At 35.7% G+C, this 16,336-nt stretch overlaps 2 protein-coding genes across 3 annotated transcripts; one reads left to right on the top strand and one right to left on the bottom strand.

The window, feature by feature from the left end:
• Window positions 1-6,532: 6,532 nt before the first annotated feature.
• LOC133800771 (uncharacterized) lies at window positions 6,533-8,442 on the top strand. Its single transcript, XM_062238826.1, has 2 exons — window positions 6,533-6,828; window positions 7,017-8,442. Exons 1-2 carry the CDS (start codon window positions 6,744-6,746, stop codon window positions 7,895-7,897), a joined length of 966 nt encoding a protein of 321 aa, XP_062094810.1. The 5' UTR covers window positions 6,533-6,743; the 3' UTR covers window positions 7,898-8,442.
• Window positions 8,443-8,538: 96 nt separating this feature from the next.
• LOC133800770 (protein BREAST CANCER SUSCEPTIBILITY 1 homolog) lies at window positions 8,539-14,382 on the bottom strand. 2 transcript variants are annotated; one of them, XM_062238824.1, is made up of 14 exons: window positions 14,185-14,382; window positions 14,035-14,088; window positions 13,867-13,937; window positions 13,481-13,594; window positions 12,663-13,087; window positions 12,372-12,485; window positions 11,063-12,268; window positions 10,845-10,945; window positions 10,347-10,533; window positions 10,154-10,251; window positions 9,877-10,054; window positions 9,617-9,782; window positions 9,350-9,468; window positions 8,539-9,018 (listed from the first exon to the last, which is right to left on the bottom strand). In XM_062238824.1, the coding sequence occupies exons 1-14, from the start codon at window positions 14,241-14,243 to the stop codon at window positions 8,674-8,676; spliced, it is 3,237 nt and encodes a 1,078-aa protein (XP_062094808.1). In that variant the 5' UTR covers window positions 14,244-14,382; the 3' UTR covers window positions 8,539-8,673. The 2 variants fall into 2 exon arrangements, with proteins under 2 accessions (XP_062094808.1, XP_062094809.1); XM_062238825.1 differs by having other exon boundaries at window positions 11,063-12,259.
• Window positions 14,383-16,336: the final 1,954 nt, after the last annotated feature.

The following is a 16,336-nucleotide window of genomic DNA, read 5'->3' as shown; positions in this document are numbered from 1 at the left end:
CAGGACTTTACACTATTAAGAGTGGCTACTGGTTTTCAGTTCGTGAAGAATGAATGGGACAAGCATCTACTTCCTATGGACAGTCTCGTTGGTGGAAGAAATTATGCTCTTTTTTTCCATTCCTCAAAAAATCAAGCACTTTATTTGGAAAGCTTCTCGTGATCGGATCCCTTGTTTGTATAATCTTCATAAGAGGGGACCTCCAGTCTCACCAACTTGTCCTTATGGTTTGAAAGGCCCGGAAGATATTCTCCACGCCCTTATAAAGTGTGATGGACTTCTAACCATCCGTGAGCTTGTTGCTAGTTTCTTATTAATACCAACCTAATTCTTTTAAGTGTCTGCCTCTCAACATTCGAAATGGAGAAATTTGTAGTGATGCTTTGGCGTATATGGTTTCAAAGGAATAAGTTTGTCAATGAACACTTGTTATTGAAAGACCAACTAGTCATCAATTGGGGATTGGATTACTTAGATCGATATAGACAACCTAATGGAAATCATCTCCCAACTCGTCCCTATTGAAACTTGTAAACAGAACGATTTGGAAGAAGTTGATTGTTCTTGATTGATTACCAAAAATGAGTACAACTGAGTATATATACAAGTAAGTAACTGAATACAACTGAAAGAACTAATCTTCTAACAGAAAGCCTAAGACAAATAACAGAACTAACAACTGGAACTAATACAATTACAAGACTGTTACAGAGGTGTCTTAACAGCCCCCCTCAAACTCATGGTTGAGAGAGACTCAACAGTGAGTTTGCCACGAAGAAGAGGAAACCTTGAGCTCGAAATGGCCTTGGTAAAGCAATCTGCAATTTGATCAAATGTTGGTACATGTCGGACTTCCAGCATTTTGCTTGCAACTTTCTCTTGAACAAAGTATAAGTCAAGCTCAATATGCTTAGTCCTAGCATGAAGAACCGGATTAGCAGTAAGCAAAACTGTGCTGAGGTTATCACACCAGACCACAGGAGGACGAGACAAGCCAATTTTGAGTTCACTGAGTAGTGATTGAACCCAAGTGAGTTCACCTGTTATAGTTGCAAGACTTCGAAATTCTGCTTCTGTAGAGGACCTCGAAACAGTCTGTTGTTTCTTTGACTTCCAGGCAATCAAATTAGGACCAAGAAAGATACAAAAGCCACTTGTGGACCTTCTATCATCAGGATCCGCAGCCCAATCCGCATCACAAAATCCAACAAGATCAAGTGTGGTAGACTTTTGTAAGTGCAGACCATAGTCAATAGTGCCAGAGAGATACCTTAGGATTCGTTTCACTGCTGTCCAATGACTTTGTAAGGGATTTTGCATGAATTGGCAGACCTTATTTACACTGTATGAAATCTCTGGGCGTGTGACAGTGAGGTATTGCAGGGCCCCAACTATGGAGCGATAGAATTGAGGGTTTTCAACCGAATCACTGTTGTAAGCAGATAATCTAAGGCCTGCATTCATTGGAGTAGAGTGTGGCTTTGCAAACTGAAACTTTGTTCGTGCAAGTAAGTCTTTGAGGTACTTGGCTTGAGAAAGATGCATCCCAGTAGCTGTGTGATTGACTTCAATGCCAAGAAAAAAATTAAACTCACCCAAATCTTTCAGTGAGAAGTTCTTGTTGAGAGCTGAAATAAGTGAGGTAGTGTACAACGTAGAGCTGCCTGTTATAAGTATATCGTCAACATACACTAATACAATGGTCAGATGATTGTTTGCAGCTCGAGTGAACATGGAATGGTCAGCTTTGGAGGCAATAAAACCAAGAGAGAGTAGAGCGGAAGCTAATTTGTCAAACCAAGCCCTAGGTGCCTGCTTTAGACCATAAATGGCTTTGTGAAGTTTACAAACTGCATTAGGGTAGTTGGCATCTTCAAAACCAGGTGGTTGTTGCATAAAGACATCTTCCATGAGATCCCCATTGAGAAATGCGTTGTTAACGTCCAGCTGATGTATATTCCATCCCTTTGACAGTGCCATTGAGAGAACAACTCGAATGGTTATGGGCTTTACAACGGGACTAAAAGTTTCTGAAAAATCAAATCCGGGTTGTTGGTGATACCCTTTTGCTACCAGCCGTGCCTTATACTTGTTTAGAGTGCCATCTGGATTCTCTTTAACTTTAAAAATCCACTTGCATCCTACTGGTTGTCTACCTTCTGGAAGAGTGATAAGAGACCAAGTTTTGTTGGTGGTGAGGGCTTGAAATTCTGCATTCATAGCTGCTGTCCAGTTGGCATCTTTTAGAGCTTCTTTGGGTGAGGTGGGAACCAATGTAGAGAGGAACACCTTTGGTTTATGAATCCCACTTTTGGCTCGTGTTTGCATAGCATGAGTGTTTGTTGTTGATGGAACAATGGCAGCTGGAGCAATAGAAGAATCGGAGGCTGGTGCTGAAGCTATATTGGTACCTGCAACATCAACAACAGACTGAGCAGCCAAAGGGTTAGAATCAACACTTGGAGATGATGGATCAGAAGTGGATATTGCAGCATGTTGATTGAGTGTGGTTTCTGAAATTGAGTGAGAAGGGACATTAGAAGAGGATGATGGCTGAGAATACAAGTTGTGAGATGAAGAGGACTCAGTTGTTGTAGGAGTTTGAAGAATTGGTGGGGAAGCAGAAGGAAGAATAACAGGGGTTGAAGAGAGGACTCGGGCTGAAGCTTTTTGAGTGGCATTTGATGAAAAGGGAAAGGAATGTTCATCAAACCTAACATCCCTAGACAAGTATATTCGACCTTCTGGACTTAGACATTTGTAGCCTTTGTGAACAAGGCTGTAACCCAGAAATGTGCACCTAGTGGACCTGAACTGAAGTTTATTTTTGTTGTAAGGGCGCAAGTTTGGATAGCAAGCACAGCCAAACACTTTTAAATTGTTATAGTTGGGTGCCCTGTGAAAAAGAAGCTCAAATGGTGAGATAGAGTTAAGAGTAGGTGTAGGTAATCGATTAATAAGATAAGCTGCAGTTCTAAAGGCTTCATCCCAAAATTTTAGAGGCATGGAAGCATGGGCAAGAAGGGACAGGCCACATTCAACCAAATGTCTATGTTTTCTTTCTACAGTTCCATTTTGTTCATGTGTGTGAGGGCAGGACAGTTTGTGTAAAATGCCATGGGCTTGTAAAAATTGATCAAATGCCTGAAATTCACCACCACCATCAGATTGAATGGCCTTAATTTGTGTGTCAAATTGTTTTTCTACTTGGGTTTTGAAGACTAAAAAGGTTTGAAATGCTTCAGATTTGGATCTTAAGAGGTACAGCCAAGTATATCTACTAAATGCATCAACAAAGCTAATGTAGTAGGTGTAGCCACAAGATGATGGATTTGGTGAGGGACCCCATAGGTCCGTATGTATGAGCTGCAATGGCTTAGTATGGACAGTTTCAGAGCTAGAAAAAGGTAGTTTATGAGACTTTCCAAGACAGCAAGCATGACAAAACTCAAAAACATTTTTATTGATCGAATGAATATTACATTTTTGTAGTATAGACTTTACAATTTTGGAAGATGGATGGCCTAAACGACCATGCCAAAGCTGAAACAAAGATGGATTTGTAGAAACAGAAACAAAAGCCTGAGGTGGGCACGATGGTTGAACTGAGACAGGCCCTAGAAGAGCAGACTTGAGACTTGGAAATGAAGACTTGAGATCAATTTGAGAGTGATCTAAGACATAAAGGCCACGGTTAACAGTCCCAGTAAGAAGAGTCTTCTTGGTAGTTTGATCCTTCACAAAACAAGAATCAGCATTAAATTCAAAGAAGACATTATTATCTTTGGAAAATTGGGAAACACTAAGTAGATTCTTGGTAATGGAAGGTACATGTAAAACATTATGGAGAATAAGGGAATGAGTTTGAGATGGGGGAAGAAAGGTGGAAGAACCAACATGATGAATATCCAAACCTGTTCCATTACCAACAAGAATTTGCTCCTGTCCTTGGTAGTCAGACCCATTGTGAACGTTGTGGACATCAGGCGTGAGATGGTTTGTGGCTCCTGAATCGGGATACCAGTTCTGGTCTGCTACAGTCTCAGGGGTTGCAATGAGGGCTTGCATAGATGTGCTTGAAGGAGTACTAGTGCCTGGAGAAGTGTTAGAAGGGCCATAATAAGATTTATCAAATCTATAGAAACACTGAAGAACAGTATGTCCCTGTTTTAGGCAAAGTTGGCACATCGGTTTGCTAGGCCAGGAAGATGAAGAAGACCAACGGCCACCGCGATTGCTAGGTCGTCCACCTCTATTGGGGTATCCACCACGGGAATCACCATCAAAGAAACCATGTGAGTTGGCACCATGAATTTGTTGTTGGTATCCTCCATTATAGCCACCTCGAAATTGATTGTAGCCACCTCGAGGGTATCCGAAGGAGCGAAGGCCAGGATTGTGAGCAGCAAGATTGGCCTCACCAACCACAATATCAAGATCTTGAGTGCTTTTGTCGTTGCGAGCGTCCTGGGCCATGAGAAGAGCTTCGATTTCAGCTACGGAGTACTCCTCGGTCCGAGTATTGACTGAAGTGATGAAGACTTCGAACTCTTTCCCCAAACCATTGAAGATGGCTTCGATGTGATCAGAGGGGGTGATTTTGTGACCTATGGAATTCAAGAGATCAACAAGATTCTTGATCTTGAGGAGGTATTGACTGATTGAAAGAGAGTTTTTCTTTGTATTCCGCAATTGTGTTTTGAATTGACTAATTTTGGCTCTGGTTTGAGCTGTGTAAAATTCGTGAAGAGCAGCCCAAAGAGCAGCAGAGGTGTCATTCCCTACCATTCGAGTGAGGATTGGCTCAGTCATGGACGAAAGCAGCCAGGAAAGAAGGAGCTGATCTTGAGCTTCCCAATCTTGATAGGTGGTAGAAATCTTGTTTAGGGCACGATCTGCAGTGGAGGTATATTTCTCTGGAATAGAATCCTCGTCAAAGAAACTTGTGAGACGATGTCCTTTGACGGTGGAGAGAACTTGATGCTTCCATGGAAGGAAGTTGTTGTCATTTAATTTGATGGATAGAGCATGTTTGAAGTTGACTGTAGCTTTCGAGGTGGAAGCTTGAGCAGCCATGGTGACAAGAAGACGAAGTGAGACGAAGGATCGGCTTAGAAGCTTTATGGCTCTGGTACCATATTGAAACTTGTAAACAGAACGATTTGGAAGAAGTTGATTGTTCTTGATTGATTACCAAAAATGAGTACAACTGAGTATATATACAAGTAAGTAACTGAATACAACTGAAAGAACTAATCTTCTAACAGAAAGCCTAAGACAAATAACAGAACTAACAACTGGAACTAATACAATTACAAGACTGTTACAGAGGTGTCTTAACAGTCCCTATGGTGAGAACCCCACTTCTGGGCCCGTTTTGATGGAAATTCCCATCTCCTGGTGTTCTCAAACTCAACTCTGACGCAGCTATTGATAATGGTAAAAGCAAAGTTGGTCTTGGCATGGTAGTGTGTGACAACCACGGTGGGGTGAATGCTTCAGCAATTTGGAACCTTACGGCCAGGTATGATGTAGAAGTGGCGGAGGCCCTAGCTATTCTGTCTAGCTTGAAATTATGCAGGACTCTTGGTTTTACTCATATTGAAGTTGAATTCGATTGCCAGATTGTCATCAAAGCTATTGAGAAGAAAATATTTGTTCCCTCTTACTTAGGTTGTATTGTTAGAAATATCATTGTAATATGTAATGAATTTTTTGTAATCTCCTTCCACCACTGCCCTAGGATTGCCAATGAAGTAATGCATGCTTTGGCAAAATTAGCGATTTCTATGGAAAATCATTACTGTATAGTGGTCTGGCTATTCCCTTGTATTCATGCCTTTATTGAGGCGGATACCCATTATTAATAATATTTATTTAGCACTCTTTTTCTAGATTTCCTCTAGAGTTTTTTCCCAATCAGTTTTGCTCGAGGGTTTTAATGAGGCCAATCTTCTCTAAAAAAAAGTATATTTTATTGTAGTTAACATGAATATAACATACATAGTTTTGTTTTGGGACTAATATATCGGGACACCCAAAATTATGGAGTAATGGGTCCATTAAGTCAAATGTATATATTAAAGAGAAGAAAAAGAGAGAAAAAGAAAAAATGGATTGGAATACAACTGCTTTTTTAGTTTTAATTTTATTAACAAAGTGCAGGATGATTAGATCATTTGGTTGAAATATTATTCTCTTCTAATAAATATACATATATTAAGTGATTTATAAATTAACATGATGTTTTTATTTATTAAAATCATAATAATAGACACTCATGAGCTATATTTATGTAAAAAAAAAGTCAAAGGCACGAGAAGAGTGGCAAAGAAAGAGTCAAAAGAAAAAGCAATGATTGTGCATCATTCACAGCCAAACTGCCAACCATTCCAGAAACTTGCGAATCACCAAACAAACCCAACATCATAACATGACAATAATATTACTCACAAAATACAAAAACAAACTAATATATTAAAATAATAACTAATTGGAGAGAGAAAGAAGAAGAAGAAGAAAAAAGAGAGAAAGAGAGAGAGTGCGAAAGCAGTCTCTCCTTCTTTTCTTTTAACTTTTTAGCTCTCCTTTGTTTTTTTATTAATTATTATTTAATAAATACGTAGCACTCTTTTCTCTGTTTCATTTGATCCACCATTTCTGGATACCATAAGCTTTGCTTTTTATTTACTTTTTTTATCTCTTTTTCTCTCCACTGAAGATCCATTTTCCAGGAAAAAAATATGAGTGGGCTTCGAGCTTTTTCATCTCCTGATTTACCTTCTTCACAGAATCATGGCGAAAGATCAGAAGATCACAGCTTCGAAGGTAATAATACAAAACATAATATATTGTCATGTCATGTCCTCTATTTCTTTCTTTTCTTCTGTTTTGCAACTTTGTTCAGCTCACTTTCCCAAGAAACAATCACAGAAATCTCGAAATCCTATCAACAACTTGTCACAATACTTTCACCATTTGTTTCGATTTTTATTATTGTTTTTCTGTGTTTTAAGGCATCTCCACAAACGTTAAGCTTCTCTTAAAACTAGTCCAAGATCACAACGAGGCCGGGACTAAAGACGACCGGAAAACCCAAAGAGTCGCCGGAATGATGAGCATACTGGAAGACCTCAAGACCCGGATTCAGAAATCTCAGAGTTCGGGTCGGAAACCGGAGCTCCGGCGATGCAATACGGATCTGAAAACAGGCAATAATGCTCCAAGGGACAGCAACAGGAAGCCAAATGAGGTGGCCATAAACGACGACAAAGAAAAGCTGAAACGACAACTGAGTATGAGCTTGGCTGCGAGGAAGAGTCTTGAGATTATGTGTACGAGTTTGGGGAAAGAGAAGGAGATCATGGCTTCTGAGCTTTCTAGGAAAGTTCAAGAGGTTGCTGAGCTTGAGGAGCTCATAAGTGATCTGAGAGCACAAAACGACATGCTGTTAGGGAAAGTCAAGGCTTGTGCTGTTGAACACAAGGAGATTAGGAGACCATCGTTATTATCCAGTGTGGGAGAGACCAGCCAAGGCAATGCTGCTCTACAAGAGAGGAACAAGGCTCTTTCTGAGCAGCTGTTGAAATCCCTTGATGGGTATCGATCGTTGAAGCGAAAGCTTAAGGATTGTCAAGAGGATAATGGGAAAATGGAAGTGATGATGGAGAAAATGGGAGGTGAAGTGAGAAATGGGATTGAGAGAATTCAGAGGTTGAAGGAGAAGATTGGTAAGAATAATAATGATGAGGGTTTGGATATCATTGAGGATATCAAGGCTTTGGAGGGTATGTTTGAGCGTTTCAATTTGAAAATTTCTAAGCATAGGCACAAGAAAAATGAGTCTCCTAAGAACAAAAGTGAGACCAAAGTCAGTAAGGGTTCTGTTTTGGAGTGATTGGAAGTCACTCAAAATTTACTTGTGAGATTTAGACAAGAGGGTGTGACATCAATTTTAACAATCATTATATGAAAATAGAGCACATCATTGTGCAAAAAAAAATACATTAAAATTTGAGTGACATAGTGGAAAAAGGAAAATGCCAGGCAAAAATGCTATAGACATTGCTCTCCTAGAATAGGCCTATCTGGTCTGAGTGTCTGACCACATTTTGGTCCTCTTTTCGTGTAGATTTTTAGGGTACTCAAAATTTCCCAACATCCTTGGAATTTTGAGAAAAGGCCAAAGAGAATAGGTTATGATGTGTCAAAAAGGATAAAGTAAACTTTTTGTACGTTGGTTGTTTCTGTGCAATTTGACTTTTTTCAGGTTTAGACACGACCCCACTTCTCTCCCCTGGCCCCACACTGTTGTATAATTCCCATCTACTCCTCATTTGTCCATTCTTTTCTTTGAAAGCAAGATATTATAATTAAAAGTTGAGCAAAGTAATTGCTCTTGAAAGTGCTGTATAGAAAATTATGTTTTGACCTTTTTCTTTATATCCTCATATCTATAGTTTTCTTTAAAATCATTTGGATATGCCAAAAAATTAATGATAACATTTACCATGATAAACATTCCTTTGAAAGAAAAAGTAATAATAATAATAATAACATATTCGCAAAATATCCTATATTTACTACATAACTATGAGAAAAAGTTTCTAAAGCTTATTTAAAAGATGGCCTAAATGATGTACAAGGCTTGTGTTTATAAAACAAGCATTTTATTTAGAAACTTTGTAACTTGGAAGCAGCAATGGAGTTCAAAACCCATGAATTGCTTACTACCTTGGCTTCAGATGAACTTGCTAGAACCTCTGCATTGTACCTCCTATGGTTAATTGCCTCATCCCTCTTGGTGGAATCAGAATGGTTAGGTAGCTCAAGGCTGTAAATAACATACGTTTGGCTTTCAGAAGAACTGGACAGCGTCTCATTATGGGGAGCTGAAACAGGTTTTCTATGCAGAATAGTTCCTCCAGCAGCAGTTATGAGATCTTGTAGATAGCCTTTATATGAAGATTCAAATTCTCCCATAAAATAAAACTGAAATCCATCAAACAGCTTCGGTTGCTGCAACAAGAGTTCATCCATAAACGACAGAGTTGTCAAATTTGATTGTGATGATACAAATACATGATAATGCAATGGGCTGACTTGGGGTTAGCTTGAAAAGCACACCAGGGGAGAAAAATGAGTGGCAAAGGAAAACAAATGATAAATGGAAATCATTAGAATTTTAGTACTAACTGGAAAAGTCAAACTAACAGAAAAATGCATTCAGTATTAAAAACAAAATGGTTCAAACATTAATGAAGTTGTTAGGCTAGGCGCTTTTAAAAGAAATCAAAAAGTGATTAGCTGGGGTAAATAAATTATTTTGTGAAGGTAATGGGGAACCAACCTTCTTCTGGACCCTTATTCTTCCAAGTCGAGGGCCATCCTGGATTCCATGACTGTCAACATTGATTTCAAAACACTCTTCATCAACTAGTTTCATTGCTTCCATGCATGCCTTGATCCCTATTCAGGCCGAGACAATTGAAACAAAATAAAAGGTTATGAGCAGCAATTTTACACAGGATAGATTATACATACCAAGCTTTAATCCTCTTTTAAGTTAGAGTCTAAATACACATTAGAAATGTGTAATAAAAGATTTAGTACTTACATTTCATACTTAGTATCCACTTCCCATCCAAAATACCCATCAAAACTTTGAGGGTTCTTCTGCATGCTCCACTTTCATCTGCTGATGCAATAACATGAGTAACATTTGATTCCCACTTCTTTGAAACTGTAATTCCAGAAATTCTCTCAAATTCAGAAACTGTTTCCTGCAGTACCAACCCACAAAGGATTATTTAGATTTTACACATTTACGAGATATTAAGCTTGAACGACTGAATTAAATACAAGAAGCTTACTTACCCTCTCTGAATTTGTGAGAGCTGAACAACAGAGAACTATTTTTTTAGAGAATCCACCGGAACTCCAGCTTGGAGAGGTAACAAGATCATGCTTAACAGCAATTTTATTATGTTGAACAGATGATCTAGGAGAGGTACCAAGATCATGCTTAACTTTATTATGCTGAGCAGTTGATGACCTGAGCATGATAAAAGAAAAGAAGAATAAGAATGTTAGTCCAGTATTTCTTTGTCTGGCTCATGTAAATAATTGGAACTTTCCAAAAGGATCTACTTACTTTCTAGGGTCGCAAGTCCTCTTTCTTGCCTGTGATTCCGAACTTTCACTGTGGAAGTTAGAATCAGGATGAAGTGGGCACAACATAACAAAGTTTACCTGAAATACAACCAAGATTTTAGAATATATTCTTTTCAAAAACAAGTAAAAACCAATAAAAGTTCTGAAAGGAAATTTTTGTTTCTAACAGGTACCATATCCCATCGGCATTGAGGCATCAACTTGGCACAGGTCACATGGAAGCTCTTGCGACAACACTTCTCATAACAACCAAGGGCAGCCCCTTTAGTTCCACAGCAACTACATTTAATTCTTCGACTTCTAGTTAATTCAGCTTCAAGATTGATAGCAACATCATCTTCAAAGTACACATTTGGTGCCCTTCACATATTTTTACAACTTAATCAGCCTAAAGAAAGTTGTAAACACTAACATTTAAAAGCTTCAATTCCCTCACTAATCCTATTACCACTGTCAAAGTCAAGACTCAATATATTAAAAAACACAAAAGATAATGTCTCATTAGTAAGACACTAGAGTAGCTTATCCCATCACGACCAGCCCATCCAACTTACTTGCAGCTTCTTTAGTAAATGACAGAAAACTTAACTACACACATATAAAAGCAGAAAATATGTTAAATGCACCAGCATGGAAAGAAAATATATTTTTGTACTCAGAAATTTTTTTACCATTCAGTGCAACTTCGGTGTGAATGTATGACCTTGGATCCTCCATTGTAATCTGCAGCAACCGGTCTTCCATTGTAGTAGTGAACCATCTCTCCAGAAGCCTGTAATTTTGGTTTGGCAAATATGAATGTATATTTACAGGTTTAGAATATCAATGGATAGTGTATATATGAGGGAGTGGATGTTACATGACAAAGAAATCAAGCTAAAGTAAATACCTCCGACTCTTCAGAAGAAAGACAAAAGGCACATTGAATTTTACTGGGGATGTTCTGGCATCTCTGCAATACCTTATCATCAGTCAAAGAAAGTTTCTTCACTTTAGATGGATCAGTCAAACTTCCAACATCCAATTTTTTTGGAATGTCATCAGCTATTTCACCCGTAGAGTCCCCTATAAATGACACTTTCAACTTTCTTTTGTTCCTCAATCCATGATCACTTGAATTAGCTTTACTGGAAAGTTTGCTGGGTTCATTCATAGATTCAGAGGGTTTGATCTTATTGGCTAGAGGAACTAATAAAGCAGATAAATTAGCAATGGCATCCTCAGTTGTTTGGTTTTTCACGGTAGATGCTTCTTCAGAATCATTTTGCATACTACCGAGCCTTTGCTTTTTTAATCTCACTGGATGCTGTATCTGGTTCTGGACATGGATCTTGTCACAGTTGGATCCAGGCTTCTTTGAGGTTAAATCCTTGCATCTCTTCTTTTTCCCTAAGGAAATAGGCAATTCAGTTCTAGTGTCTTTATTACCTTCATCTAATGTTTCAGCTCCATCAGAGGCAGCAAGAATTTTCTTAGCTCTTTTAAAAGTATTGAGCCTCTCTTGACCTTTCTCATTGGAATCATCACTGATTCCAAGAGCTTCCTTAGCATTTTTCTCAGGACATGTGGCTCCAACTTCTTTTTTCACCTTCCGACCTCTCTTCTTAGAACTCTGACAACCTGCTTGATCATTAGCATTGGTTGTTCCAGGAAGGGAAGTGTCACAAAATTCATTGGTGCATCCATTATCTTGTTTTCTAGCTAGCACTTTTTTGCCTCTTGTTTTACCTTGTAGTACTTTCAGGTCTTCTGCTTGAACTACCAATTCATCAGCAACTTGCATTTTATAAGCATTGAGCATTTCTTGACCTTTCTCATTTGAATCTACACTAATTCCAACTTCCTTAGCATTTTTCTGAGGACAAGTGGCTCCAACTGCCTTTTTTTCCTTCCGACCTCTCTTCTTAGAACTCTGACAACCCGCTTGATCACTAGCATAGTTGGTTCCAGGAAGGGAAGAGTCATTCAATTCATTAGTGCAAATGTCATCTTCTGTTCTAGCGGGCACTACTTTACCTCTTTTTTTGCCCTTTGGTACTTCTTTCAGGCCTTCCCCTTGAACTACCAAGTCATCAGTTTCAGCAACCTGCATTCTCTTTTGATTTAGTAAAGTTACTGTCTTCACAAAACTGGAAATTAAAATAGACAAATGTCATATGGGATGAAAATGTAGCAATATATATGATGTTATATTATACCTGCGTCTTAAAAGGACTTGTACACAATTCAGGGGAGCAAGCTCTTTGTGTCCATTCAAACATTTCACTATCAAACATATCAGCAACATTATAGGATTTACCAGATTCTCCTCTCTACATAAGATCAGAAAAATGAAGACAGTTAGTGGCAATATTGTCAAGGTCTGCAATAATTTTGTTAGTTCATAAATCATATTACTCAGTCTTAGTTGATTCTTGATTGTTTTAATTAAAAAAATACATGACCTAACAGAAAGCCAGCATAGCAGAAACACACTAATATGTACTCACTTCAGGGGTCAATTTAAACGATTTTTCATCATCCGAATCTTTGATATCACTGAAAGCAGGGACAGCTGGATGTGACATATTAATGAATGAATCGGTACAAGTTTGCTGACTTAAATTTTCTTCATCTCTCAACCAAAAGAAAGGTGAAAGATTCAGTCCCTTCTCATCAACAATAGGCTTCTTCCCAATAATTTTAGAGCTCTTTTCAGATAATTTATCAACACCTTCAGGTTGTGAATGTGGCACCTGAATTCTTTTCTTGGCTGGAAATGAAAGTTTCGCATGACCAGAATCAAAAACTTTAAGATCAGAGTTACATTTTCCTATTGATCCTTGTTCTTTGAAAGTATCCTGTTTTCCTATACAAATTTGGTCAGAATCATGTCTGTTCTGAATGTTGCAATCATCCACTAGCTGTTTTCCACCTGTAATGTGGAAATAATATGAAGGAAAAAAATAACTCAGACCAAAAGGGCATTTCGAAAAAAAAGTAGCATGCATGTGTGCCCTATTCTTGTACAATGAACTTATACTACGAAAAATATATCAAAGCTTGGGTTCAAAACAACTCTTAAGACTGTTACTCTAAAAAAAGTGCCCAAATTCATGGAAATCAGAATGAAGACTTTGACAGGCAAAATTAAGATTTTAATATGGTAGGGAACAGAATTCATAAGAACATAATTAAAATGCTTTTGTGCGTCTATGTTTGTGTCAAAATCCTAATAATTTCTGTGACTGACATTATTAACCACACAGTTCCTGTATAACATTTTTTTTGGCATCCTTGCATGTCAAAAACCTGTATAGCTACGTACCTGATGATTTAGAAGCAGACGCATTCTGAGTGATAAATATGTTCATTCCTGAAGCAACCTCCATACTTTTGTAAATGCTAACCAAGTTGTCCATGTGAGGAACAGGGCGAATCTCTGCAGCAAAAGGTAGTAGACACCAAAAATGATAAGAGAAGTTAGAACAACAAAGCCAACCATTTCTAAAACAACCACTAAAATCACAGTATCACAAACCCAATACGCCGGCTTATGTTAGCTTGGTCTACAAACTTAGAGCTGTAGATTAACAATTTCTTTTAAATCATTTTAGCTTGATTTGTGATGGTATTTCTATTCTGATATGCTGTGCTTCATTTGAACACTAAAAACCGATAAATTGCCTCATCATAAAAGCATCAAACACATACCTCTACGTCGATATGGAACTTTACAGACAGGACAATTAGAATCTGATTTCATCGATTTCACAATACATGAACTGAAAAAACAAAACCACAGCTAGCATCAAAAAATCAATACGATATAAACCCTAAAAGAAAAACCCACCAAACTTGTTCTGGAAGAATAGCACTTACTTGCAGAAAACATGATTGCAATTCAGTGTAGCCGCGGCATTCAGTAGGCTCAAACTAGAAAGAAAGAAAAGAAAAGAAATCCATTAACAGAAAGTGAAATCAAATAGCTAAGAAATGTTAAACATGTCAAAAATAGTTGTTCGGAAATACCAAATGGGGCACTTGAGTTCTCTGCCCATTCTCTCGAGGTGATTCGGATCCGCCATCATTTTTCTTCTTCTGTTCAAATCAGAGAGCTAATCTTTCTACTTTTTTTTTTCTTCTGAGATCTCTGTTCTGGTTTCTGAGACTGAGACCAAAGCGAAAAGTTGTTCTTCTTGTTCTTTCTTCCAATATTTTAGTTTTGGGGCCTTTTGAATTTAAACCCGCCAATTTTCCAAGGCGCCCAAAGTTTCACCGTGTTTTTGGTTTGGCGGGTTTAAAAGATTCTTTTTTTTCTTCTTGTTTGAAAAAATGGGGTGTAGCTATCAAGGGTTCTGATTTTTCCACGTCATTATGTCGATCTGTGATGCTTACGTGGCAAGACCACAGCTGATAGCTTCTCCAACACAAACAAAGTTAATAGGTCTTCTTTTATTTTGCTCAAAGCTTGTTCAACACAACACTAAAATTAACAGATTTTATTACACCAATAAAATGGATCATTTTTTTAATTGAAAACATAATCAGCTTTAAACACGGATCAAAATGATATGATCTTATCCGGCTGTAACAATTATTTTATTTTTTCATTTAAATATACAATATATATAAAAAGAATGTATTTAACTTATTTTTTTTGTTTTAACTTTTTTTTAATAAAATATTATAAATATATAACAGAATATACCTTTAAAATTAATTAAAAAAATATAATAAAATAGATATTTAATAAAATATAAATTCAAATATTATAATATAGCATTATTAAAATAATATATAATAATAATTAATAATTATGTTAATATATATACAAATGTTATAAGATATTATTATAATAATATATCATAGATATTATGTCAAAAAATAATATAGAATACAAAATCCTTATAAAATTTTGGTATAATAAATATTTAATACTTATATAAGTTTAAATATTATAAAGTATTATTATAATATTTGATATATTAATATAAATTTAAATGTTATAAAATATCACTATTATAATAATAAATAATACATAATTTTAATTTTTATTAAAAAATTATCATTTATATTAAAACAAAAACACATATTACTTGTTTTTATTACTAAACTTAACTTATATATATTCATATTAAATAACAATAAGCATTATAAATATCTCTTTTATATAAAAAAAAATGTGTAGATAATAGAAATTTTTAGTTTTAACTATTTTTTTATTTTTTTCCATTAAATTTAAGAGAATATTTTTATATTTAACGGTAAATTGTAAACATGACTTAAGCTTAAATAAAATTAAATAAATGAATAATTAAACAAATTGAAATATGATATTTTTGAGATATTTTACAATGATAATTATTTAAAAATAATAAAACCATATATTTTATAACTTAAATAAAATTTAATTAAACTTAATATTATATTAAACATATAATATATAATTTGTTGTTGTCACTGCCAAATTCAAAAACTAGAACAAACACAAACTTAAACAAAAAAAAATTAATTAATTAAAATAGGATATTTTTAAGATATTTTATGATAAATTAAATAATTAAATCACTTTTATTTAAAAATAATAAATGCATACATATCGTTTTTTTATCTTGTAAATTTGTGTGATAATTTATTTTTTATCAAGTAATTAGAGCTCTTTTTGTTCATCAAATTCACCAAAGGACATTGTGAGATACATAAGAAACTAAAAATAGTCGATGCATGTATACTACTCTCTACATTAATTTTATTTCTATTATTAAATTATTTTTAAATATTATTGTATTTTATATATATATGGCATATAGCTATGTAAATATATATTTATGTCAATATTGTATTTAAATATCATATATATATATAGAGATTATTGATATAAATATTTATATATACTATAGAACTATAATTCATTTTATTATATTTTTTTTAAACACTAAACCAGTTTTTATTAAAATTATAGACAATATTTACAACTTTAAAACTAAACAAACGTACATTGCACGTTGCTTCTACCTAGTTTTATATATAAGTGTCGTATATGTACAAATAGTAAAATTGTGTAACTATATAAAAATTTAGAATAACATTTAGGGTAAATACTCATTTGGGACTCGGTGTTTTATCAAAATACATACTCAGTACCATATGTTTATAATAATGATCATTTGATACATCTGTT

The sequence above is a fragment of the Humulus lupulus genome, chromosome 9 (assembly GCF_963169125.1).
Source record: "Humulus lupulus chromosome 9, drHumLupu1.1, whole genome shotgun sequence".
Classification (NCBI taxonomy): Eukaryota; Viridiplantae; Streptophyta; class Magnoliopsida; order Rosales; family Cannabaceae; genus Humulus; species Humulus lupulus.
The sequence above is the reverse complement of the archived record's forward strand: the minus strand, read 5'-3'. Positions and strand labels throughout refer to the sequence as shown.

Coding starts and splice junctions, on each gene's coding strand:
- LOC133800770 (XM_062238824.1), bottom strand. CDS start 14,243: ATGATGGCGGATCCGAATCACCTCGAGAGAATGGGCAGAGAACTCAAG. Junction 13,938..14,034: donor TGCAATCATGTTTTCTGCAA/GTAAGTGCTATT, acceptor TTGTTTTTTCAG/TTCATGTATTGTGAAATCGA. Junction 10,252..10,346: donor CTCAATGCCGATGGGATATG/GTACCTGTTAGA, acceptor GTTGTATTTCAG/GTAAACTTTGTTATGTTGTG.
- LOC133800771 (XM_062238826.1), top strand. CDS start 6,744: ATGAGTGGGCTTCGAGCTTTTTCATCTCCTGATTTACCTTCTTCACAG. Junction 6,829..7,016: donor AGAAGATCACAGCTTCGAAG/GTAATAATACAA, acceptor CTGTGTTTTAAG/GCATCTCCACAAACGTTAAG.